General features: G+C 27.5%; 1 protein-coding gene across 9 annotated transcripts in view; it reads right to left on the reverse strand.

The window, feature by feature from the left end:
* LOC119612469 (C-terminal-binding protein) overlaps positions 1 to 26092 on the reverse strand; it is a 36206-nt gene that overhangs the window by 5524 nt on the left and 4590 nt on the right. For 7 of the 9 annotated variants that reach the window (XM_037968319.1, XM_037968280.1, XM_037968301.1 and 4 more), the window contains exons 2-6: positions 9479 to 10615; positions 9097 to 9402; positions 8259 to 8519; positions 8034 to 8174; positions 7744 to 7966 (exon numbers count right to left, since the gene is read on the reverse strand). In XM_037968319.1, the coding sequence (XP_037824247.1) occupies positions 7744 to 7966; positions 8034 to 8174; positions 8259 to 8519; positions 9097 to 9402; positions 9479 to 9673 (1126 nt within the window). In that variant the 5' untranslated portion in view covers positions 9674 to 10615. The remainder of the gene's footprint in view (positions 1 to 7743; positions 7967 to 8033; positions 8175 to 8258; positions 8520 to 9096; positions 9403 to 9478; positions 10616 to 26092) is intronic. The other 2 variants (XM_037968326.1, XM_037968312.1) reach the window with 1 other exon arrangement.

The following is a 26092-nucleotide window of genomic DNA, read 5'->3' on the forward strand; positions in this document are numbered from 1 at the left end:
GGGTGTAGTCGGCAACGGAAGAGCGAATGTAATAGCTTTAAAGGGAAGGGAGCTCAGGATAAACCTGATGCAACGAGGGCAGAATTAAAAATATGGGCGAGAGAAACCCATAAGTTCTCTTGGAATATTGAAACGGTAACGAAAGCAGGACGAGAAGCCTCCTCAAAATGAGCAAGTCTAAGGTTAGTATGATGTTACGTATTCTGAGTGGATACACAGGATTACGGACACAGCTATACAAAATTGGACGTCCGGATTCAGACGGATGCAAAACTCTGGAGCACTTTCTTTGCCATTGCCAGGCTTTCGCCGAAATTAGATCCAAATATCTCACGAACACTGATTAAAAAATTCTTAGGAATTACGTTCACTTTCTGAACATCGGAATATATATATAAGGTCTTTGTTGTTTCCAACAAACATTTTCCATGAAAAAGAGCGCACAACGGGCCCGATAGTGGCTTAGGTGTATTTCTTCGGATTTGATGTAGTTACATACTGCTATCAACCTAACCTATAATCGTTAGTTTCTGATTAAAAATCATTCTTTTAAATACAAAACCAAATATTTTTTGATTTGAATATGTTAAACTTTGAATTAATAATTTCAGTCTAATGGTAATTGAGTTACCATTCTCCTAAACCTTATATGGGTAAAGAGACACGGGATAATTATGGCAATTGTATTGCAGATAAATTAGGTATAGCAGGATATAGACCAATTTTGTGGTGTTCCACGTTTAGCTATCAAGAATTATATATCGTAAGAGTTTTCTTGCGCTATAGTAGGTATTTGTGGCCTAGGATGGATATGCTTACATTATATTATCTCATAGGCCTACCAAGGTCTCAGTTAAGTACCTTGGTATTAGTCATTACTGGTCATTGTTGATTCACTCTATTTTAATCTGCTTCCATTTACTCCCTGAGTTAATAATAATACAAAATTTTCTTTTCTTTCATTACAAAATGAACATGCGAGAGGAGACAGAAAAACTAAAATAAGACAAAAGTTTATAACTTGAACCAGTTTCATTACAAAACAACTGTAGCCGAAAGTATTTGTATATTGAAATATATACTTTTGTTAAACATAAAATGCTGTAAAGAGAAATAAATTAATAATGATTTTTATCCTTAGTAAATGGAATGATGGAAACGATTAAAAATGTGCAAATTGTTTGTTTTTTTAATTTTGTTTTCAAAATTTGCAAAATTAATAAAATTAAATCGTGCCTCTGACTACCATAAACATAAAGATAAAAAACAACAACTTATATAAATAATTACTGACTTTCTTCTAAAAGAAATGGGGAATGTGCGTTTGTGTGTGTGTATAAGTAAGTTTGTATTCTAAATATGTCTAATATAATAAATAACTAAATACTAAACGATATTGCTAACAGGTATTTTAAAACAAATAATAAAATTATATTTTTTGTTTTCTTTTTTTAATTCAATTGAATAGCTTTAATATTATTGCTCTTTTTTAAATGATTCCATCATCCCACCAGTAGAGTTGTGATTTATTATTATTTATTTTTTAAGCTTACCACACAAAAAAAACTTAAGAAATTTACGCGCTTTTTTATTGGTTTTTAATAACTTTTTGTTTATTTCTTTTTTAATTTTATTTATATCTTGTTTTTTTTTTTCATTTTCATTTTTTTTGAGAAATTTTTAATTTTATTTAGCTTTCACAGTTATTAAAAATATTTATTTGTTTTTATACATTACAAAATAACATGGGTTTTTGTTTTGCTTTGTGTTTTTTTTATTTTTAATTTACTTTTAAATATTCATATTAAACATCCTTTGAATGTGGATTTTTAAATTAAATATTAAGAGATTTTGAATTTTTATGTTAAATGTTGTTGGTTTTGCGGTTTAATTAAAATGTTTTTTTATATTTTATTTTGTATAATTTATAAGTATTATGTTCATACTTGTATGTATTATATTTGTAATAAAAATAAAACTTTTTATTAAAGAAAAATTAATATTGAATAATATTAAAAAAAGAGTAATCTGTGTGTGTGTGTGTGCACTATTTTTTTTTTATTAAAATATTTATGTTTTTTAATATTTTCGTCTACTGAGAAAGATAGAGTTGGGGAAAGGTTTTGATTGTTTGTTTGTGTATGTGTGGGGTTGTGTGCCTAATAAAAGTCTAAACTGAAATTAACAAAAATCTGTTTATAGTTTATTGTTTTATGTAGAAACATAATACACTAGAGAAACTAGTATTAAATTAAAAAACTAAAAATGCATTGTGCAATTATTTTTATTCATATTTTTTTACTTTTTTTTATCCTAAACGTATTTATTTTGTATATTATTAATTTAATCTCTTGCACTGTTTTATAGCATTTTTTATACATAAATGTATATATATATATTTTTATTTTTCTCATTTTTAGACATAAATATATGTTCCTATAAATATATTTACTTTAAAGTTCTTCTTTCATTCAATTTATGTATTTTCTTTTTTGTTTTATTAAATGTACACTTTATATGCTAAAAGTCCTAATACTAACTTTATTTTAATTTTTTATATCTTGTTTTATTTTAGTATATGTATTTATAAGCCTGTATATGTATACTGTTTTTCGAAGACCTTTTAAACAAATTTTGAAATTTATAAATGTTTTGTTTTGGGACATTGTTGTTGCTTTATTGCTTTCAAGGCGAAAATAATCACGGATGATGATGAGACCATTTAAAGTACAGAGCAAATTTTCTTTTATTTCTTTTTCTAATATAAAATTCATATGTATTTAAAGTCTATTGCAATTTTTTTTAATATATAATATTATTTATCAATAAAAACTATTGGTCAACGTTTTGTTAAGTATTTGTTTGTATTATTTAATTTTTGTTTTTGCTTTAATAGAAAGTCAGTAATTATTTTTATCTTTTTAATACTTTATTAGTATTATTAATTAATTTATTATTTTTCTTAAATTATAATTTTATACATTTACATAAAATTATACCAAATAAACTCTTTTTGTATCTAATGTTTTATTTCTTATGATTTTTGAGTTTCTTTTTTGATTTGTTTTAGCACTATTTCAAATGATGTTTTGAAAACAATTTAAAACAAATAGAAAGAAAGTTTAATAATAAAATGTTGAAAATTATTTAAAAATCATTAAAAGTAAACTGGGAAAATCAAAATGAAATATAGGAATAAAATTGTTATACAAAGTTGTATTTCTTCAATTGCGCCTATATAAACTGGCGAATTATAATGACAAAGGATCTCTAAACGACAAACAAAATTTATATTAAATTAAACGAATTATAAAAACTATTTATAAAATAATTTACAAATTATGAAAAACAAAATGATTTGCTACAGACAGGACGTGTCTTCTTTCTCTCTTTCACATGTTGTCGGAATCTTTAAAAAGTGTTGTTCGAAATTAAAAATAAACTAAAAGTGAATGAAATACACATTGGAAGTTGGATCCCACCTAAACCTTTTAATAGGGAAAGGATTCCGATGGAAGAGTTGTATGTCAAGATGTTGAAGATGCACAAGCTATAGACCGCCAGAAAAACTATCGACCGCTCAAGATCATATTGGATCAATCCCACGTCACTACGAAGGACACATCGAAATCACTCTCAAACTCTGAGATAATGAGAACCATTGGACTGAACTCTCATACCTTTCTCAAAGTAATCTCCAGTCAGTATTCTACGACTGATAGAGACAATGCCAAGCAAGCTATGAACATCGAAGGAAAGGGCGCGTGAAAAGTAGCCCCTACCAAGGAAAGTGAGTCGATCGACAAAATTCCAAAGGACCAGTACGATAATGTACAAGATTTGATCAACAACCAATAGACAGTGTGAGCATTGAGTTCAGCAGGGGTTTGATGATTATGAGATTGGCATGTGCTTGCACCCTCAAGAACTTTGTAGAAGATATTCTTCCTTCTTAGGACGGCGCTATTACTCTTGAATAACAGATAATCGAGAAATACGATTTCACTATTTCTTCATTCGTTTTTTCAATAAAATAAAAATATGTACTAAAAAATTTGGGACAAAACGTACAATAACTATAATTATATATGAACTGCCTTATTCATAACAATTTACCAAAGGTTTTTTATAGCAAATTTTGTATGAAAAATTGTCTATATACCTTTGATAAATTGTTATTAATAAAATTGTTATTAATAATTTGAAACTAAAAACTAATATTTATAAAATGCAAGACAAAGCTGTAAATTTCAGTTGAAAATACATTCGAATTTAGTATCCAACTACAGGGTTTCTAAGAAACAAATTGAAACTAAAAATAATTTTTAGAAAAAACAATTTACAAAAACAAAAATTTTAAAATGGAATTATTAATGATAAAACAAAAATGTTTAAATAACAAAAAGAGAAAAAAAAAAAAAAACATTTAAAATCAACATCAAAATAATAATAATAATAATAACTCATTCAATCAGTAACTAAAAACTATTACAATTTTTTAAAGAAATACTTTTTCCATTTTCAAAAAACTACAATAGCTTTTAGTTGCTAAACTAATTTAAAGTTACAAATCAAAAAAGAAAATCTAAAATGTTATTAATTCCATAATTTATGTTGTTAATTTAACCATCAAAAGTGGTTACTTTCACCTTATTTTTTGTATTTTAATTTCTTCAGTTTCTTGTTGTTGTAGCTATTATTGTTGTTGTTTGTTCTTTATATAACTTAGAAAAAACGTTATAAAAGTTAAAAAAAAAAATATATACGAAAGTCATAACACATTTCCATCATTTGATGAGAAAATTCAATAAAAACGAAATATTACAATACTTGAGAATACAAAAAATATAATAATAATAATAAACATACATAATAAAATGTATTGTTGTTGGTTGTTTGTTGTTGCGAATTAATGAAGCGAGAAAAAAAATATAAAAACAAAAATATTATATTAAATCAATCAATTTCTAAAAAGAAATATCTAAAAAATGCACAAAAACAAATACTTGTATGTATGTACATCTAAATCAATTTAACGTTTACACTTAAAAGAACATTATATATATTTGATGATTTTATAAATATCAAATAATTAGATCCGATTGCATTGTAAGTGTATTTTTGTTTTACGTGTGTAAATATATTATTTAATAATGAAAACAAACAAACAAGGACATATTAAAATCTAAAAGTAAACAAGTACGATTTAACACATATGAAATGTTGCATAAAAATAAACCCTAAATTATAAGTTCTAACTTTAATGTTAAGTTTCAAAATTCAGTAGAAAAAATGTTGTTTATATTTTTTTAAGAATCCTCACAACTTTCTGAATTTGCAGTTAGAATTAATACTTTTTGAATATGTCGATCTAAAAGTACCTCTTCAACATCCTTTTCTTTACTACAAACATTCTACATTGATTTAGTAAAAATGTATGATTTGTGAGAGTATGTGATGAGTTGTTCTGTTTTTCGCAGAAATTTTATTTTATTCATATATGAAAGTTCGTCCTTGTTGGCATAATATTAAATTTATAATGGTTGGTCAAAAAGAATTTAAATCGTTTAGCAAATTGTAAAGAATTTATGTTGAATGTACACACTTTAAATATAAAATTTATATTCACGGCGTTTGTTACATAATTGCAATGAAAATATGATCTCAATACAATAAAAGAAATCTTCGATATTTTTAAAATACACACGTTATTGTATATTTGTAAATAATTTTTAAATTTACCAAAAATTTACAAAACAAACTCATTATTTTTTAATATAACCGAGAATACAAAGGAACAAAATTTTAATTTAAATGCACAGACCGATAAATTAGAAGAAAGTTCAACTCATTCTAATTTAGTATATTGCAATATTATTAAATTTACTATTTATTTAGGAATAAAACAGTTTTTCTATTTAAGAGAAAAGAAAAAGAAATGTTTTTGTAATTGCAAAAGGAAAATAATTTGTAATTTACTAAACTTGAGAAAATTTGCAAGAATTTTGAAATTATTACAAACATGAACAAGAATTTGGATTACGAAGAATAGAGTTTGGATAATCGGTCACAATTAGATTGCTAGTACGGGTTTACAATTGTTTTGTTTCTCATTGATATAAAAACCTAGCAAAAAATAATTGAAATCGTCCGTTACGAACATCCCTCCAATGACAAACTGATGTATCACCAAAAATTTCATGTTATTTGTGGTGAAAATTCTAAATTTTTTTCTCACTTTTCTTGCTGGTAGCAAATCAATGATAAACAAATAAAATTGCTGAAAGTGACTTGCTGAGTCTAATGGTAAAGAGCGGGCAAGTTTAAAAGAAAATTTGCAGAAATAAAATTTGCCCTGTGTGAATTGGACCCTACCAGATCGAACAGTCTTAAGATTGCTTGCTGCTAAATGTTAACAGCTTAGTTACCCATTTCGCTTCTCCTCTCTGTAACGAAAGAAATTTCTAATCGACTTGATGTTATAACCTCAGCAAGAACTTCCAACAATAGCAAAATCAGCAATAGCAAATTGTTAGCTCATTCAAATGCATCCAATACAACAAGAAGAACAATTAAAACAGAGAACGAGCAGTATTCTAAAACTTACTTCATTCAAGTTCTTATAGATCAACTTGATATGACATTGAGTGCAAATAAAATCTTCAAAGTTCTGCCCAAAACATTCGTTGAATTACAGTTCATGAAATCTCATTAATAAGTTGACACTATTAAGCAAAGTAATATATTTACTTCTCTTCTGCACTTCGATATTGTTTTTGACTTTAGCAATCATTCTAGTTAATTTCGTTCTGTACGCATTTGTAAAATTCTGTTCCGTTTAATTACTTTTATTGTAAATATAACGCTTGTAAACTTCTGAAAAGCTATATTTTGTATACCAAAGATTTCTCAAATAATATTAAGAAAAAATCAACAGAGATTGACATTTTTGTTTCACTTGGTAATGAAAGAATCTAAAAATAAGTCCACATAAAGAGACATTTGTCTAACATTTGGATTAACAAGTTTATGAAGAGATTTCTCTGACAGAATTGAAGAGTTGGTAGTTTGGTTTAAAACGTATGTATATTGCAGGAATAAGTTTGTTTGTAGATGTATTATTTATGCATATAATAAGGTTAATAATGAAGTAATATTATTATAACCTTTTTAATTGTGTTAACGACAAAATTCAGTTTTGAATTTTTTGGTTTTTATGCTAAAAGTATATCATATCATATACTATATATATCGTCCAATATCGTAATATATGTATATATATTTCTTTTATAATTATAGTAAATATTATTATAGTAAAAATTTGTGTATTATTTTTGTTTCATTGTTTTTTTTTTGTTTTAGCATAACACATCATAAGTTATGCCTAATTTATTGTTTTTTCTATATTTCTTAATTCTTTCTTTGATCAATTTAAAGGACAGGGTTGGTTTAAGTGAGAATGGAGTTGTAGTAGTTGTAATAGTATTCATCATTAAGTATAGAGTGTTTGTTTAATGGTGTGAAGGGGGTGTTAATTCATTTTCATATGATAAAATTTAAAAATGTTTTTAAATGATTTATTTTTTTGTTTCTTTTCTTCAAAATTTGTAATTTTTTTTTCTTGTTTGTTTTGTTGTTATAGTAGTAGTTGTAATCGTAATTGTAAACGTAATAATTGTATTTGTAATTTTTTTGTTTTTCGTTTTCACTTTTCTTGATTTGATAATATGGGTGGTATTTTACCTTCTGAATAAACTGACGCAGCGGCTGCGGCCGCTACAGCTGATGCTGGTGTTCGCATGAAATATTCCTTATTAACACAATTCCTTAAAACATCGGGGATGTTGCCGACAATGGCTCGTCGTATTTCTGTAGCAGCCATTTCACGCAGTTCTGTAGCAGATGCATCACTAAAGAAGGCGGCATGTGGTGTACATATTAGGTTGGGAGCGTCTTTGAGGGCGCCCTGTAACATAAGAAAACAGAAAAACCATACGTTAATAAAAACAATGATGTTTATTTCACAATCTTACTTGGAATACATTAAATGGCTCGTTTTCGTGTACATCCAGTGCTGCAGCTCTTATTCTACCTTGTTTTAAGGCAAGCGCCAATGTCTCATCATCTACCAAACCTCCTCGTGCCGTATTTACTAAAAATGCACCCGGCCTCATCTGATAAAAGAAAAACATAAAGTGTTATGTTAGTTTTCATTCATATGTGTCTTTATGTTCTTGCAAATTAACAAATGTTCTTACCTGTTTAATTGTGAATTCATTAATTAGATGATGATTGTGTTCATTCAGTGTACAATGCAGTGAGACACAATCTGATTGGAATAGTAAATCTTGCAGAGTATAGACACGAGTAAGACCCAGGGACTTATCGATACCATCTGGCAGATAAGGATCATAAAATATAACATTAAAGCCGAATGCTTTTGCTCTTAAAGCAACAGCACTACCAATGCGTCCCAAACCAACTAAACCTAATGTATCGCCACGAATTCTAGCACAACCCTGGAAAAAGAATAAGAATATAATATTAAGAGTTTATTCTACTTTCGGTTTTGCTGAAGGATAAATAAAATTTAATTGGTAAACAAACAGACGAATATACTCCACATATATTTAGGTGTCCAAAAATTTTAAGTTAAAATCTCTTGACTAGTCAGTCCATGGCTAGCCTATTGAGTAGTCTAAGGACTAGCCTATTGAGTAGTCTATGGACTAGCTTTTTGAATAGTTTATGGACTAGCCTATTGAGTAGTCTATGGGACTAGCCTATTGACTAGTCTATGGCTAGCCTATGAGTAGTCTATGGACGAGAGTATTAACTAGTCTATGGACTAGCCTATTGAGTAGTCCATAGACTAGCTTTTTGAATAGTTTATGGGCTAACCTATTGATTACTCTATAGACTTGCTTATTGACTATTCGGACTAGCTTATTGGGTAGTAGTTAGTTGTAAATATCACTATTTTCTGATTTAAAATATAAAAATTCTACAAAAGCCATGATGATGATTTTAATTATCTTTTAGAGATTATGTTTTCTATCCGTTTACTTTTAATTATTAAGAGCCCAAACTACTTACGTGTGCTGCTTCTCGAACTTGTTCAGGTCCAGTGAATTTTTTGCCTTCACGCACCATATTCGCCAGCCAATAGGTTCTTCGGTATAAATTCAATATCAAACACATTGTTGTGTCGGCCACTTCTTCCACACCATAACCGGGTACATTACATACAGCAATGCCAAGTTCACCAGCTGCCTTAACATCTATATTATCCGTACCGCTGCCAATTCGGACAATAATACGTAATGCTTTAAATTTTTCCAAATCTTCTTTTGTTAAAATAATTGTATGCCACATTAATGCACCGACTGCTTCATTTAAAACCTTTAAAAAAATATGTAAAATTGACGGTTAAATAGATGTATAAGTTGTATTAAAAGACTACTACTATTATACATACCTTTTCATGGATTTCCGATGTACTTTGGGCATCACAAAATGCCACCGTAGCAACATCTTTTAATATGGGCATTTCAATTGAACAATCACGTCCATCTAATAGTGCTACCAATGGTCTGGCCTGCATGGGACCATTGGCAAATGGACCTTTAACATCCAATCGTGAACGTTTCGGTAACATCATATTTTTATCCATGATGCTCAATTTTGTTTTTTATTTACTACTTGTCCCTTTTTCTCTCTATAGCTATGCAATTTTTTTCTATCCTCTTCCTTGTTATATGAATTGATTAGTTGAGTTTTTTTAATTTAATTTAAACAATTTAAAACTCGCTGCGAAAGTTTTGCGGCTTTATGTTTTAACGTAGTTGTTTTTTCTTGTGGTTTGTGTGAATGTGTTTTAAAAATTTCGCGCTCTTATCACTTTGCTGTCCAGTTGTAAAAATCTATTTCTACTTGTTTTTCTTTTTTCTGTTCTGTTCTGTTTCTGTTGTTTTTATTTTAGTGTGCTTTTGAACACTTTAAACTTAAGTTAATTTAACGAATATTATTAAAAAAAAAAAAATAAAATATAAAAGAAATGAAAATATTTCACGACAATCTTAAAACAAACAAATGTGATGATTTTGCAATTTTGTTGTTACTGTTGAATTGAGTTGGCTTTAATTGTTGTTTTGAATTTGAAATTCAAGTTCAATTCAAATTAAATGAAATTTTTGTATTTCGCAATTTCAGTTTTCTTCGTCGTACTATCAATGTGTATGTGCTTGGTTGTATGTGTGTCGTTAATTGTTTGCTGCTGTTTATTTGTTTGTTTATATATTATACATGTATGTATTTTATTTTATATTTATAATTTGTTGTTGCTTTGCGATTTATTTTGCTGAATTTATATTTTTTGCCTACAATTGTTGTTCTACTGACTGCACTTTATTATTTCTCTCTTTTTCTACAATAATATTGCTCGCTCTAATTAGGTATGTGGATGTTTTTGTAAACAATTTTGTTCATATTGTTGTTTTTGGCGCTTCTTCAACAACTCCCTCTTGTTGTATGCTGCTCTTCCATCATTAAAACACAACATATCAGCAGATCATCATCATTACGAAACGGCTACGACGATTTTCTGTTATTATATCTGAAATAAAAGAGTTTTAAATTGTTAAATAAATTTTTCTAATATTAATAATGCCTTTTAAAATGTAACAACGTTTTTTTTAACAAGTTTTTGTGTGGTAAAAGTACATTTACATTATAAAGTTAATAATGTATGTGTGAAATATTTGTTAATTTTTTGTATGTTTATTTGTTAAATAATTTTATATAAATTTACGTAGAATATTAAAAATGTCCTCCCCCTTAAAAATAAATTCAATATCGTTGTGATATTACGATATGTTGTGAAATGTGTAATATTATATTTAAGCCGAGAGATTTGAGAAGTATGTGAAGTGAGTTGAAGTCTTACATTTAAAAGCCAAAAGCTTAGGTTTAGTTAAGAAGGTCGTTCTAGCGAGAATAATCGAGACCACCGAGATCCATTGTAATTCCCTTCATAGAAACTGAAGAATCAAGATTAGATAATAATTTAAGAGAATAGATATAATATAAAAATATAAAGGATTGGAACTAGACTGAGGTGAAGGAGGGAATTCAATTAATTAGATTTATTTGGATAGAAGGTGATCAAAATCTTTACTATAGTCTCCAATCGAAATACGTCTGATAAAACCAGCTAGGATTGCTTCCTGAAATATTTTCCGGTTAGCCTGAGGCAGTGGCATGTGCTCAACTGTCTTATGTACTTTAACATGCTCGCATAAAGATAAAAATTGGTACTTTGGACAGTCCATTATAATCGACATAGGTTTGACTGACTCCCTAAACCATTTCTCTCACGTTATTTAGAGTAACATTATTAAAATTTATTTTAAAACAGACTGATTTCATTTCCATATTTTAAATTTAATAAAAATTAATTATCCGAAGATGACTTGGTATTGTAATAATACATCAGAAACATAATTTGATAAGAACACATGGTCCGGTCATTGCTTTCTTTAGTTTTGAATGAATGTACATTATATATGTCCTTAAAAAATGACTTATTCATTGATGAGACTAAATTTTTATACCTAAATAATTTTATTTTTATGAAATTTTCACATATTTCCATCGACAAATTTATCTCTGATAATTTTATTTTTTTTTACTTTTAAAATTTCAAATATATCCATAGAAAAAGATCAGGTCTAATGTATAGTATTTATTTATATATTTGTTAACTCATAATTGTACTTTAGTTTAGCTTGAAAGATGTTTAAATTGTTTAATCAGCAAATGTTTAAATCGGCAATAAAATCAAATACGTTGCAATAATAACAATATAAACTTAACAAAAAAATATATACAATAATAATAAATGCAGCTACAGCAAATAATAATGATTAGTAAGGGAAAAAATAAAGCTGGCTAGCCAACTGGCGCTGAAATAATGTGCGAAACGGTAATAGAATAAAAATAAAAAAATAAAACAAACATATAAAAGTAGAAAGAATCACAAATACGTGTAATTCTATAAAAAAATATAATAACCGACAATACAATTGACAACAATATATAATGTATTAAAATAAAAAAATACAATTTTGTATAATATGTATTCATATGATATGGCGGGACTTGTGGGGAGAAATGAAATAAAAGGTGGTAAAAACATGGTAATTTAATACTAGATAAAAAAAAACAAGAAAAAATGCTAACAAACAGTGTGATTTTCAACGATAACTAGTATGAAACCAAAACCGAAACGAAATACAACAACAATATCAAAAACAGCTGCTTATGAATTTTTATATTCTATATTAGACAATAATAAAAATTCTAGTGAAATTTGGAAATATTATGTTAAAATGTATGTGTATCGATTGAGGTTGTTGTTATTTTTAGAAATATAAAAAATATGTTAACATTTTAAAAACGTTTAATAAGAAGTTTTTAAACCTTCCCAGCAAAAAAATTTTGAAGTTGTTAAAGAAGAAGGGATATTTTCATGATTTCTTTAGCAAGTATTCTATTTAATGCGTTTTAAATACATGCCTAAATTCTAATAAATTTGTCATCAGTGAAGGCATGAAAAATGCACCCAAATTCACTCATGTAACTCCACTATAGGAATTGTAATATTTTACTGTAATTTGGTATTCTCTTAGGAGATATCTCCTCGTTAAATATTTAACGAAAACGTGCATTTCATACAATAAAGATTAAAAGTGACATTAATTTTTTTATTAGATTTTTGTTAAAATTAGTAATATTAAGTCCATTAAAATTAGTAATATTAAGTCCATTAATAAGAGAAGGAAAAAACCAAGACTGCTTAACGGATTTTAAAACACAATAGGTATTTTTCCTCTGCATGAATTTAAATCCAATCAAAATCAGTTAGTTATGTTTTATCTTATTCTATTTTTGTCAATATCACTCAAAAAAATTATTTAAATATTGATAATTAAATCGAAATACCATTAATGCATTTTTAAATAAATATAGTGCACCAATGAAAATTCGCTTGAGAATCATCGAATATTCATTGGTTATAAGAACTCATTTAAATGACGAACTATTTTTGCAAATACGAACCCATGCATGCCAATGACACGCTAATGTTAAAATCATGCATGTTTCCCCTAAATATGAACCAGTTCATTATCAGTTCAACCCATGCATTTACTACTTTTTTTGCACGTCTTTTTTTGCTGGGTTTAAATTAAATTAAATTTCAAACTTAAGTTCAAATATGTATATGTTTTGATTTCGAAATTTCTTTTAAAATTTCAATAATCCGAGTAATCTATCTTAAATTCACATTAATAACCCTAAGTGATTGAGAGAGTAATCACTTTAAAGCTTCTTTTCTGGAGTGTTTACCCTGAAATTCGATTTGAAATCAAAAATTTTCGAATTTGTATGTTAAATAAATTGTGTTTCGAAATCTTTTACTATGGAATCTAATTACCTAGTAACCCCCCCTGTACTGCACCTTAGAAAGCTTTGACTTTATCAACTAGGTTTGCAACAAACCCCTCCAACTGCAGTGTTATTTCTGGCTTAAATTTGTAAACAATATTTTCATGCAATTAAAAAAAACTTTTAAAAATTGCCCTCAGTACGTCGAAATTGTTTATTTTAAATAGAATTAAAATCGTATTTATAAAAATACAATAAATTTTACTTAGAAGCTAATGTGATCATTGCCCCCAAGTAAATTGATAGGAATAAATGTTTTTTTATTGATAGAATAGAATAAAGTGGAAAATATATAAGTTATAGAACTGTAAGCTTATCACAAATAAAATATAAAATAATTAGATAAAATATTGTCTAATATACAATAAAGATTTATTATTTTAATATCAGTTTTATATATTTAAACAATATTATTATTTAAATATTCTATTCATTATAATGAAGTTTTTGTATTATACAATAATATTTCAAAATTATATTAAAAATCACAAAAAGTTAAAAAACATAATAATAATTAAACTCGCTTTAAATGTTACCCTTTAAATATTAATCTATTTGTGAAATTGTTCATTGGTGGGGAAAGAATACTTTGACGTTTGACGTTTTTTCTAAGAAATATCACATGTATGTATATTTTTGAAAAAATAAAAAAAGTCTTTATCATTAACAAAATATTACGCTTAAATATTGGTCATAATATTATCTACTTTATTTAAACAATGAAACACACATGCATACATAATATATAAGTATGCCACTAGAGTGTGTTAAAAAGAAGTTAAATTATTATACAGATAATATAATTATAAAAAAATTTAATCAATACTAACTACAAAAGTACATTTTGTTTGTTAATAAATTTTTAGCATTTCATAATTTTTGTTTAACTTTTATATCAATAAATTAGATTTTACGGTGTTTTCATATACAATTTTATTAATAATATCAAGTAATCTTTTTATTTTATATACACAATAAATTTGCAAATCATCCTCATTTGATATATTATTAAAAAAAGTTCTGAAGTCATATTTTTAAGACGGATAATATTTTTTATTATTTCATCAGAAAAAGAGGATTTGTCATAACAGTAAAAGAAATAATGTACATGGATTATAGAAACCACATTCATTTGTATAATTCTAAGAAATCTATTCTTCAAAACAATTTTATAAGAACTTCTTAATATTGGCACAATAATCACTTCAATAGCACTCTGAAAGGATCTTAAAAAAAATATTTTGACAATCCTTCGTATAGTTAATTATGTATGTATGTATGTATGTATGTATATTGTTATTAAAATTTACACCGATGGTGGTATCAATGTTTATTTCAGCTTGGTATGGAAGGTGCAACTCCACACGGAGACCTTTATGGTTAATTGTGATTTCCTTCCATAAAGAGATCGTATAAACGTCAAAGAAGAAACTATAATAATAATGTAGTCAGAATCAGATCAAAAATGTAATGTGATAGAGGTCTGACTCATCACTGTAGCACAACAATTTAAATTGTTTTTAATTTCAATACAAGATTCAAATATTTTTGTGAAAATTAGTAACAACTTTCAGTTATTAAACACACATATTATTTTAAAATCCACAGATTCGGTTGAAGAAGACTTATAAATAAAGATGTCTTTTGTCTTATCTTAAATGTGGCCAAAACGGTGATTTTTCAAACTTAAGAGCACATAATTTATTCCCTTAAAATTTTCTTCATTTGTTTGCAACAGCTGTTCATTGTTTACAAAATATTTACCATTTAAAAATTCATTGCAGGGAAAATTCTTTTATGTCAAAAAAGTTAATGAACGAAAAAAGTGGAAAGTAAACATATTGAAGTTTTGATTGGTTGATAGAATATCTCGAAAACCAGAAGTGATGGAGAAATTATATCTCCTGAAACATGTTTCTAAATAAATGAAATAAATTCCAAAAGCAACTTTGAGTGCTTTTGACAGATTTTAATATTAAATGTTCACTTTTAAAATAAAAATTAATTGTACATTAAGGTAATATAACTTCGTCTTCTTAAATTGATATGTACACACCCTTCTCGTGATAGCAAAATAAATTACAAATTATGAAAAGGTTTGCGTATCCGAAAATAAATTTATTGCTGTAACAAAGTTATGTACGTAAGTGCTTCGAAATACCAACATATTTATATATGTATGTATATACTTTTACCTGGAAATGTTTTTATGAATTTCATTTGTTTGTATAAACCTACAATAATATTAATTGATAAAAAATCTTTCCAGTTATACAACTTTTTTTAATTCTCAATCTAGTTTTTTTATTTCAATTAATACCACAAACATTTTTAAAAATAACTACATACCCTACATAATGTCGGCAAATGTGGTGCTTTAAAAAAACTATTGGAGATTAGGTGAATGACAACAAATTTATTTTCCTTTAACCCAAACTTTTCATAGATATGATTGAATTACACTCCTTATTTTCAGGTATAATGAATAAACATATTTGTTTACAAAAATAAAAAATCAAAGTATATTATCCTTTTAAGCATGCACTGCTTCCAAATTATAAAAGGAATTTAGTTTATTTTGCTAATAACGAGTAAGTGTAGCTGGGAACTCAAATTAACGCTAATTTTGAAAAAAAAAAAGCTTTGCGACATCGTTGTCCCATATGCGTAAAATCCCTTTCTATTTGCTAGACTACATGTGCAAATACAGTTTCTTACTTTTTTAAAAGAAAAATATTTTTAAATAGGGTAGACAAGATTCTGTACAACCAGTTATAGCACTTAAATAATATATTTGTTTTTTTATTATTAAAAAAAAAGAAATTTTCTGTGGATATAATTTTACGAATGAATTTTATAGATATATAGGTAAGCAGCAATGTACTCACTCAACAACATATGTACATATGTGTTTTTATCAGACAGACATTCAGAGTTTAAGGTACAATTTAATTCCAAATACACGACTTAAGCAAACAAATTAACGAAACAAAACAATGTGTACATTTTATACACCATCAAGCAGCCACCAACATTACATACATTAATATAGAAAACCAGTTTTTAACCACGAGCAGAATTTAAACAAAATCTCCTTTAAAACGGTTTATTTCAACCAAAATCATAAAAACGTATAAACAATTTGTAGAGGCTTTAAATGATAGAAAAAAATCACAACACATTTATGTCTGCCTTTAGCTTTTAGCAAAAAAATAATAAATAACAATGAAACATATTACTCATGTCTAGAACGCATGGTCTTTACGTGAGAGATTTGTTATGATATAGTATAATATTACATATGTTGTATAACTTAGTTTTGTTTAAAAGGGGTGTGTACACTTCCACACGGAGACCAATAGACTCAATTGTGATTAACTTGAGAAGTCAATATAAGAAAAGAACCGACTTCCTTAAAAAGGAAAATATAATGAAAAAAGTCCCATTATCCTATGACAAATGCTAAGGTGATATAGTTTCTCTCGCTTCCATTACCATACCGGCCGACAAAATTTTAAAAAAGTCGAAACCAAGGGACTATACTTTTCTAATGGATTGATCTCAGAATTTCTCAACAATGAACTTCAAAATAAAGGTTAATTGCCTTATTCATAACAATTTATCAAATATAACAGTTGCATCGCGATATGGTTAAAATGAGTTTCATTAAATCTTAACCTAAGATATCTCGAAAATCTTAGGTAATCTGAGGTCAGATTCGGATTCAATCCGTTTAGATCACATAAATAATTTTAGAAATAACGTTTTAACTTCTAGCGGTTATAAGGTCTCGAATTGATATTTTTTTAATTTAAGTGCGTCTGTGAACAGAACTGATTTGGAATCATAACCATCCGGGGTCGGTTGCTGCAGCTCTCAGATCATTGGCTTGTCACACGGTACATTCGCGCCTGTTTGCCTTTATACTGTACCGCGGGACTGCAATGTGCATGTTAATGAGGTTGCGGACGAACTAGCTACATTAGGTTCGAATCTTGATATAGATGACTATTATAGGTTGATATTCGAAAGAATCCATGACATCATAAACCAGTCCCGGAATAGTAGATTGGACTGCAAAATATCAAAGGCCCTATGGCAAACTCTTGATATGGGGCTACCAAAATACTTATATGAATGTATAATCGCAGTCTAAGGATTATAATAGGGATGCTAACGGGACATTGCTCAATTAGAGCCTTTGTAAGTAATTGGAGCAGTAATATACCGAACTATTGCAGGTTATGCAAAGATGATGAGGAAGTAGGGAATATGTTCCATGACGAACAGGGGGAAATTGCGGGACATAACCCTTGCAGTCTACTAGGTCAAGGGAATAAGTCACTTCTTCGACTGGGCTTTATAGTGGGACATCGATTTTCTACCTCATTTCTTTCCTATCTTTAAGGTACTGACTTGGTAAATCTTCTGGGTTGAAATCTCTTGAGAATAGAGCTGTTTCCAATCATTTATCCTGTATACCAATATTCTTATTTCTTTATTGTTTTTTATAGGGAATCATAATGGATATGCACCCTTTTTTATAGTGCATAACACTTTTTAAACTAAACATTAATTTTTAGAGTTAAAAACACTTTTTAGAGCATATTTTTGATTTGGTCATTACAAATTCCATATTTTTTTTTATCAATTTACAATAATTTCTTTACTGTTTCAAAATTCATTTTTTTTTTTTTGCTAAAACAACTTAGTCAGCATACATAGATAAAGTGTAAATCAATTTGCAGATTTTTCCAATGAAATAAATAATATATGTAGATAAAAATTCATTTATACAAAAAATATACTAAAATATATTTAATAAATACACAAAGATTCCACATATTTTAGTAGATATCTACTGTTCATTCATTATTATCGTAAGTATGCATCTAAAATGTTGCAGTCGACTTCGTCGCAGTCGTCATCAGCATACTCGTACAATTTCAATAAATTGATAAAATGTTATAATAAATGAATAACATGGAAATGTGCAAATGAAAGTAGAATGAAATATACATTTATATGTATGTGGTAGTCTTCGTCATCTTTAAACTACAAACATTCCTGCAGTTCAAGGTGGCTGACCCCAATGAGTTATTGTTTACTCATCATTTAAGATTTTCGACAATTGCGAACATAGTAGTGCTGTAATATTCTACTACTTTTGATTACTCAATACTACTCAATACTTTTCGTTTGGGTACTCAATACTACTCGATACTTTTAACGGTTTTATTTTAAATTAAAAACGAGGAATTTTTCCTTTTTTAATTAAAGTTAGACCAGACATCACACCACTTTTGAGACATTTTATTTTTTTAGATAGCGTCGATAAATATTTGTAACTTTTTAACTATTATTGCAGTTTTTAAATTATTTTTACACTGATTTGATATTGCTAAGAGTTGCATTTCTAATAATGATATGGTCTATATTAGATTTTAGAGCTGTATTTTTTCACATCATAGCCGTTAAATTTAAATAAGTTAAATCCATATACAAGTCTGAAAGTATTGAGTAACTACTTTTTAGTATTGAGTACCCAAAAAATAGGGCAAATACTCGATACTCGATACCCACTACTCAATACTTTAACAGCACTAGAACATAGTCAGAAAATACATTCTCTTTCGATTCTTAGGCACACTAATACTTGGGTACTCTAATCGAGACTATCAGTAGTTTGTAATTGTAATTAGGAGAAAATAGTATGCAAAATGGATACATTGACTCTTTGTAAAACTGTGGGGATTTGTATAAACAAAAAAACAACATACTGTATATATGTATACTTAAGTTAGTAAGTACTGTACAGACAACAGGAAAACAAGCAAACATTCAGTCAGCCAGTCGGACTAATTGACAGCAAAGTAAAAGCAGACAAACTAAATGACAAACAAATATACATACATACATAGAAATAAATGGACATTAAAATAAAAGAATCATCATAAAAATGTATACTCAGTCAGTTATTTATAAAACACACACATATTGTATATTTTTATTTATGACTTTTTTATTTTTGCATTATTATTGTTATTTTGTTTTCTGCCGAAGAGGATGATGTTTTGTGTTTTTTTTTTTACATTTTTTAATGTAATATTGTATTAGGCATGCGTCAAGTGACGTGGCACTCAGTGACTGAATTTAAATAAATAGATACAAATTGAATGACCAGCAGCATCATCAACATCTTACCGAATGACCAATCCAAAATTACACAAAAAACTTCAACAAATGTAAATTTTAAATTGTCAATAATGTAAAAACATAATTCAATACAGACATGGGAAATTGAAATTTAGAAAAAGTACTAATATTTTTCAGAAGAGTACTTTCTATGATTAAAAATACTAAGTTACTTTTTTATCCATTGACTAGTCTATGTACTAGTTTATTGACTATTGTATGGATAAGTTTGCTGACTAGTCTACGGATTAGTCTATTGACTACTCTTTAAACGAGTTTTCACTTTACTAGTCTATTTTAATAGACTAGTTTTTGTCAGTTTATGGATTAGCGTAAGGAGTAGTTTATTATATATTCTATTGACTAGTTTATGTACTAGTCTATTAACTAGTGTACGGAATAGTCTATTGACTAATCTAAGTAGTACTCAATGGACTAAGCCATTGAAAAGACTTTAAACAGGCCTATTATAAAAAAGTACATTTTATGAGGGCATTACGGTATTTTTCGAAAAGTGTTGAAAAAAATACAATCGACCAGAATCGTAAGTTGTCACTTCAATAAGTAGAAACTAATAAATTGCTTAAAATCAGTATGGGTATCTTCAAATTCAGGTTCGTTGCCATATGAAGTATTACGTCTAATTGTAAGTTTATGAACTCACGATTACATCCATTCTTAATTATGAGACATTCAAGAAGTACGTGAGATCAAAGTACATGTGTATTTATTATATGTATTATTTTTCCTGTTTTTATACATATACACACACATAAATATTTATTTCTATTTTTATTACTTAATGTTCTCCGGTTTATTTATGTAAGTAAAAATATTTTTATTTATTTATTTTATGTACATATACATGTTTTTAATACTCCCATACATGTTTAGTATGAAAAGTGTCAGTCGGAAAAAAAAATATTGCATAAATGTTTGTGAAAATGCTTTTAAAAACAAGTTCATAAATACTCAAGGAAAATTAATTAAGTGCATAATTCTTAAGTCGATTTCTACTTACTGTACAAATAGTCTTTAATATTCATTTTATTTCCTTTTAATATTCATATTCCCTTTTATTTTGAATTTATTTAAATTTTAATGAGTGTATGAATGTAATATAAAGCCATTAGTACGCTTTTTTAAGCTGCAGATTTTGTGCCAGCATTTTAATTCGATTTTATTTTCCCGCCTTTTTCTTTTATTATATTTTTTTTAATGCAATATCTAATAGTATGTGGGCAAATCTCAATTGAATTTAATTTGTAATTGAAATAATATATACATAGATAGGTACAAATGATCAGTAGGTAATTTTAAATAACTTGCATAATAGGGGGGAATTTTAAAGATTGGAACTAGTAATAAACTGGTTCTAAAGGACCAGTATATGTCTAGAACTAGTATATGTCTAGAACTAGTATATGTCTAGAACTAACGATCATTTTTCAAACACGCACAATGTTAATTTAAGCATTAAGAAGGTATACAGTTGGGAACTAGTATTGGGTACTTTTGTACTAGTAAAATACTAGTTAGGTACTAGTTACATTTACTGCATGATTATTATGAAAAAGACCCTTATATTCAATAACAAGATTTTATGCTTTAAACTAATTTCGATCTTAAATTTGAATTTTCTGAAACAATGTTGAAAAAACATAGGCCTGATACTTCTCATCTAGTGTATTTATGAATGACAAATTTAAGTCTATCTGAGGTTCAAAATTTAGATAAAATATTTGACCTTAACTAACATACAAACAAATGTGTATTTTAAAAAAGATTTTAAAAATACTTTTCATATTTGCAAAAGTCTCCAACAATAACAAATTTTCATGCAAAACAAACTGTTTTGGAAGGAAGAATGAAAATTTGGTTAAGACACAATGTTAATTTAAGCATTAAGAAGGTATACAGTTGGGAACTAGTATTGGGTACTTTTGTATTAGTAAAATACTAGTTTGGTACAATTTCCATTTACTGCAGGATTAATGTGAAAAAGACCCTTATATTCAATAACAAGATTTTATGCTTTAAACAAATTTCGATCTTAAATTTGAATTTTCTGAAACAATATTGAAAAAACATAGGCCTGGTACTTCTCATCTAGTGTATTTATGAATTACAAATTTAAGTCTATCTGAGGTTCAAAATTTAGTTAAAATTTTGACCTTAACTAACATACAAACAAATGTGTATTTTAAAAAAGCTTTTAAAAATACTTTTCATATTTGCAAAAGTCTCCAACAATAATAAATTTTTATGCAAAACAAACTGTTTTGGAAGGAAGAATGAAAATTTGGTTAAGACAAAAGGACATAAAAATATGTAGTATTCAATGTGCGGTATTATATACTAACAGCCTTATTCATAACAAAAAAACTAACACCAGACTAACAAGCTGCTAACTTTCCCTTACGGGGATTTACACACAAAAAGGCCGTAAGTCCATTTAAATAATGTTTGGTTTCTTTATATTAACAATTTCGACTTCTGAAAGCCGGTCCGTCATTTCCAAAAGCTATCTTTTTAACAAAATTTGGTTATTAGGAGTACAAAATATACATAAAAATCAAATAAAAATATTAAAGTTAATCACCTGAGTCCTAAAATATTTATGTGTATATACCTGTTTAAACTGAAATTATAATTAATCATTTTTATGGCTGTTACTCAAAAATAAAGCAACAAACAACTTTAAAAATTTGTTTGGCATAAATAAAACCAACAGCTCTAAAAAAATATATACATTTATATGTATGTATGTATGGATATTAAATAAATTTAAGTGGCGCCTGCCTACGTTCATATATAAATTCAAGCACATACATACATACGTATATACATTTCTACACATAAATATACAAATAAATTACAAAAAAAAAAAACAATTGTGGTCAAATAAAATGTTTTCTCAATTTCAGAGTAACAGTAACAATAAAGACACACACAAATCCAGTACAGAGAAAAGGTACATATTAGGGTAGTCGGTTTGGGTTTTCAGTCGGTTAAACTGTAGAGTTTTTCTAAAAGTTGATTTTTTTAATATTGAACAATTCGTAATTTTTGCTGTTAATTTGTTTTAGATTTTTAACAAATAGGTAGGTATTCGTTTTCATTTTAATAAAATTGAATGATAAAGCCCTTTATTAAACAATTCATTGCTTTAGAAAACTGAACTAGTTTACTTTTCATTTATTTGACAATCTAAAACGATATTGAAATAAATAGTAGTAATAAATAGTTCAAGATTAAAGCAAGTCCGTAAGTACATACATATATAGGTTTTTATTTTATGAATCAAATATTCAAAAACCAGTTTTTGGAAAATATCTAATAATCGATCACCCTAGTACATATGTATGTATATACCAATGTACAGTGTCTCTCATAAGTATTCGAATTTAGGTAAACTATGAAAAGAAACCAAATTTAATAATATATTTTGTGTGCAAAAAAAAATTTATTTGTTATATTGTCTAGACAGTCCTTAGGTTTGATATCACGCTTTTTAAAACTTGAAAAATTTACATTTACTTAAATTAAAATAGCTTTTTTTAAAAAAGTCCATAAAATTGTCTCACAAAAGTATACGAATTTTTCCCGTTGTTCATATTTGAGCATATTATACGAAACACAAATTTTAGAATCGACTGGTTTTTATGCTTTAAATTGTTTTAAGGGGTTACTATCAACCGAAATGATACATTTTTGGCCCATTTGGTCCACAATTTTTGAGGATTTGTACCCTTTTTATGTAATACCATTAAAATGGCAATTGTTGGCAATATTTGTAGTATTTTATCTTTTTTTCCAGAGATAAGACCAAAGTTTGATATTGGGATTTAATAGACCCCTTGGAGTATCTAAAAATAGTATTTTTTGTTACAAGAATCTGTATTTAAACGATCCAAGTTATATTATTGATATCATTATTCTGTCGCTAATTCAATATATTGGAACTTAAGTCCATTTTCATAATACTAGGGTCAAAAAATTTCGGGGAAAGTTTTCTTGTATATATTCTTTTAGATATCAGCTTTTATATATTTTAAGTTTTCAATGTATTGTGGAAGTGTACAACTCCAAAACATGCCTCGAAGAAACACCATTCAATATGGTAGTATCATTATTTTTATATACCAATGTCCTCCAGGCTGCATGCCACTATATCATTATGGTCTAACTCAAAAATATCGATATCTGTTTAAATATTGATTACTATGATCAAAATAAACCCAAAAATTTGGACTTACATTGTTATTGTAATGGGCAACATAAGCGTGAAAGTTACGAATAGTAAAAACTCAAATCTACTGTATAGGATGACGTTTTGTTAAGGCATGTTTTGGAGTTGTATACCGATATAATGTATTGAAAATTTAAAATATATTAGTGCTAATATGTACATGAATGTATACTAGCCAACTTTGTCGGAAAATATCGACCCTAGTGGTACGAAAAGGGACTTAAGATCCATACAATTCAATTAGAAACAGAAGAACGATACCAAAAATACATCTTGGAACTTTTAAGTACAGATCCTTATAACAAAAATTATTATTTTTAGATACCTCAAGGGGTCTATTAAATCCCAATATTAATGTTTGGGTTTATTTCTGAAAAAAAAAGGAAAAAAATTGCAAATATGGTCAAAAATCGCCATTTTAATGATATTACATGAAAAGATGGTACAAATGCTCCAAAATTGTGGAACAAATGGGCCAAAAATATATAATTTCGGTCGATAGTAACCCCTTAACACAATTTTAAGCAAAAAAACACTCAATTATAATTTTTGCGTTTCGTATAATATGGTCATATATGAAATACAGGAAAAATTCGAATACTTTTGTGAGGCAATTTTATGGACTTTTTTTAAAAAAAGTTAAATCAATTGAGGTAAATGTAATTTTTCCAAATTTTAAAGAGTGTGATATTATACCTTAGGACTCTCTAGACAATATAACAAATTTAATTATTCATTTCACACACAAAAAATATTATTAAATTATGTTTCTTTTCAAAGTACAACCAAATTCGAATACTTATGTGAGACACTGTATGTAGGTAGGTATGATTGTATTATATAAAACTTGCTTTTTTGCTAGGTTAGACTTTTAAATTCAAGCAAACTTTAAAAAATGCTGTACATTAAAAAGCACACAAAATAAAAGTAAGATGAAAAAATACCAATTTTTTTATTTTTAAACCCCAATGACAACGATGAATAACACAACACCAGCAACAAAAAAGAAAGAAAAATAAATTTAAGAAACCAGCAAACTGTAATAAAAAAGTTACAAATAAAAACCTATTAAAGCAAAAATAAAAGTACGAAAAAAAAATCCACAACAACAAAAACAAAAGTAGAAAGAAAAAAACCGGCAAAGCTTTGGCTGGCAGTCAGTAGCATGAAACATAAACGAATAAAGAAAAAAGCAAAAACCAGTTTTTTTCTTTTACATTTTTTTGTTTGTTTGTACAAATAGTAGAATGGGAATGGTTGGTTGTTGTGTTGATTGTATCTTCTCGTACATACAAAGAAACTGAACAAATATTATGCCCATAATATACTAGAGCAATAATATACACGAGACATACAAAACAACAATAATAACAACAAAAAGCAACACACTATACTATTCGTCGTTTATACATGGTACGTATGGTGGGTTGGCGTAATAATGCTGAAGTACACAATTCGTGGTGGTACAATTTAGAATTGCAACTTTAAATCTGACTTGAATTACCGGTTTTGTAATAGAGGAAGTCATTTGGGTTCCAATAGGTTCTGTTGTTTAATAAAAAAAATTTGGTAGAATTAAAATTTTGGCTTGTAAAACTTTTAAGAGCCTATCTTCAATTGACTGACAAACATCGGTAGTAATCCTCTCATTGAAACAAATCCTCCCATCCCATTAAGCCTTCTTATTTAATAAAGTGGGCTGGTCATACCCAGATCTGGCTCTCTTAATGATCTCCTTAATGTATATATTACGGTTTTTACATTTTCACATTTGGCATACGACATTGATCGAAATCTCCATTTAGATTCTATTGAGATTTTGATCGATATCGTATGCCGTAATATGGGCCCAGAGTCGTTTGGAAGTAACGATCCAGTTGCCGTGGTAACTATGTAGCCTCAGTTTAGACAAAATGGTGTGTAATCCTGTAATCTCAGGCATCAGACACTGAAGTAGAATCCCCTTCTCTAATAGTGCCTAAATTATTTCCGATATTTTTGCAATATCATTCATCAGATAACGACTGAAATTTTATAATGCAATCTTGGTTCAAGAGAGTATTTTCCAGATTCACAAGATCAATGCCAGGTTCGGGTTTGTGAAGTTTACTCAATTTCTTGCGCCCTTCTTTAAATTTA

This window comes from Lucilia sericata, unplaced genomic scaffold (assembly GCF_015586225.1).
Source record: "Lucilia sericata isolate MDLA Ls3-8-SP2 unplaced genomic scaffold, ASM1558622v1 Contig000034F_arrow, whole genome shotgun sequence".
Lineage (NCBI taxonomy): Eukaryota > Metazoa > Arthropoda > Insecta > Diptera > Calliphoridae > Lucilia > Lucilia sericata.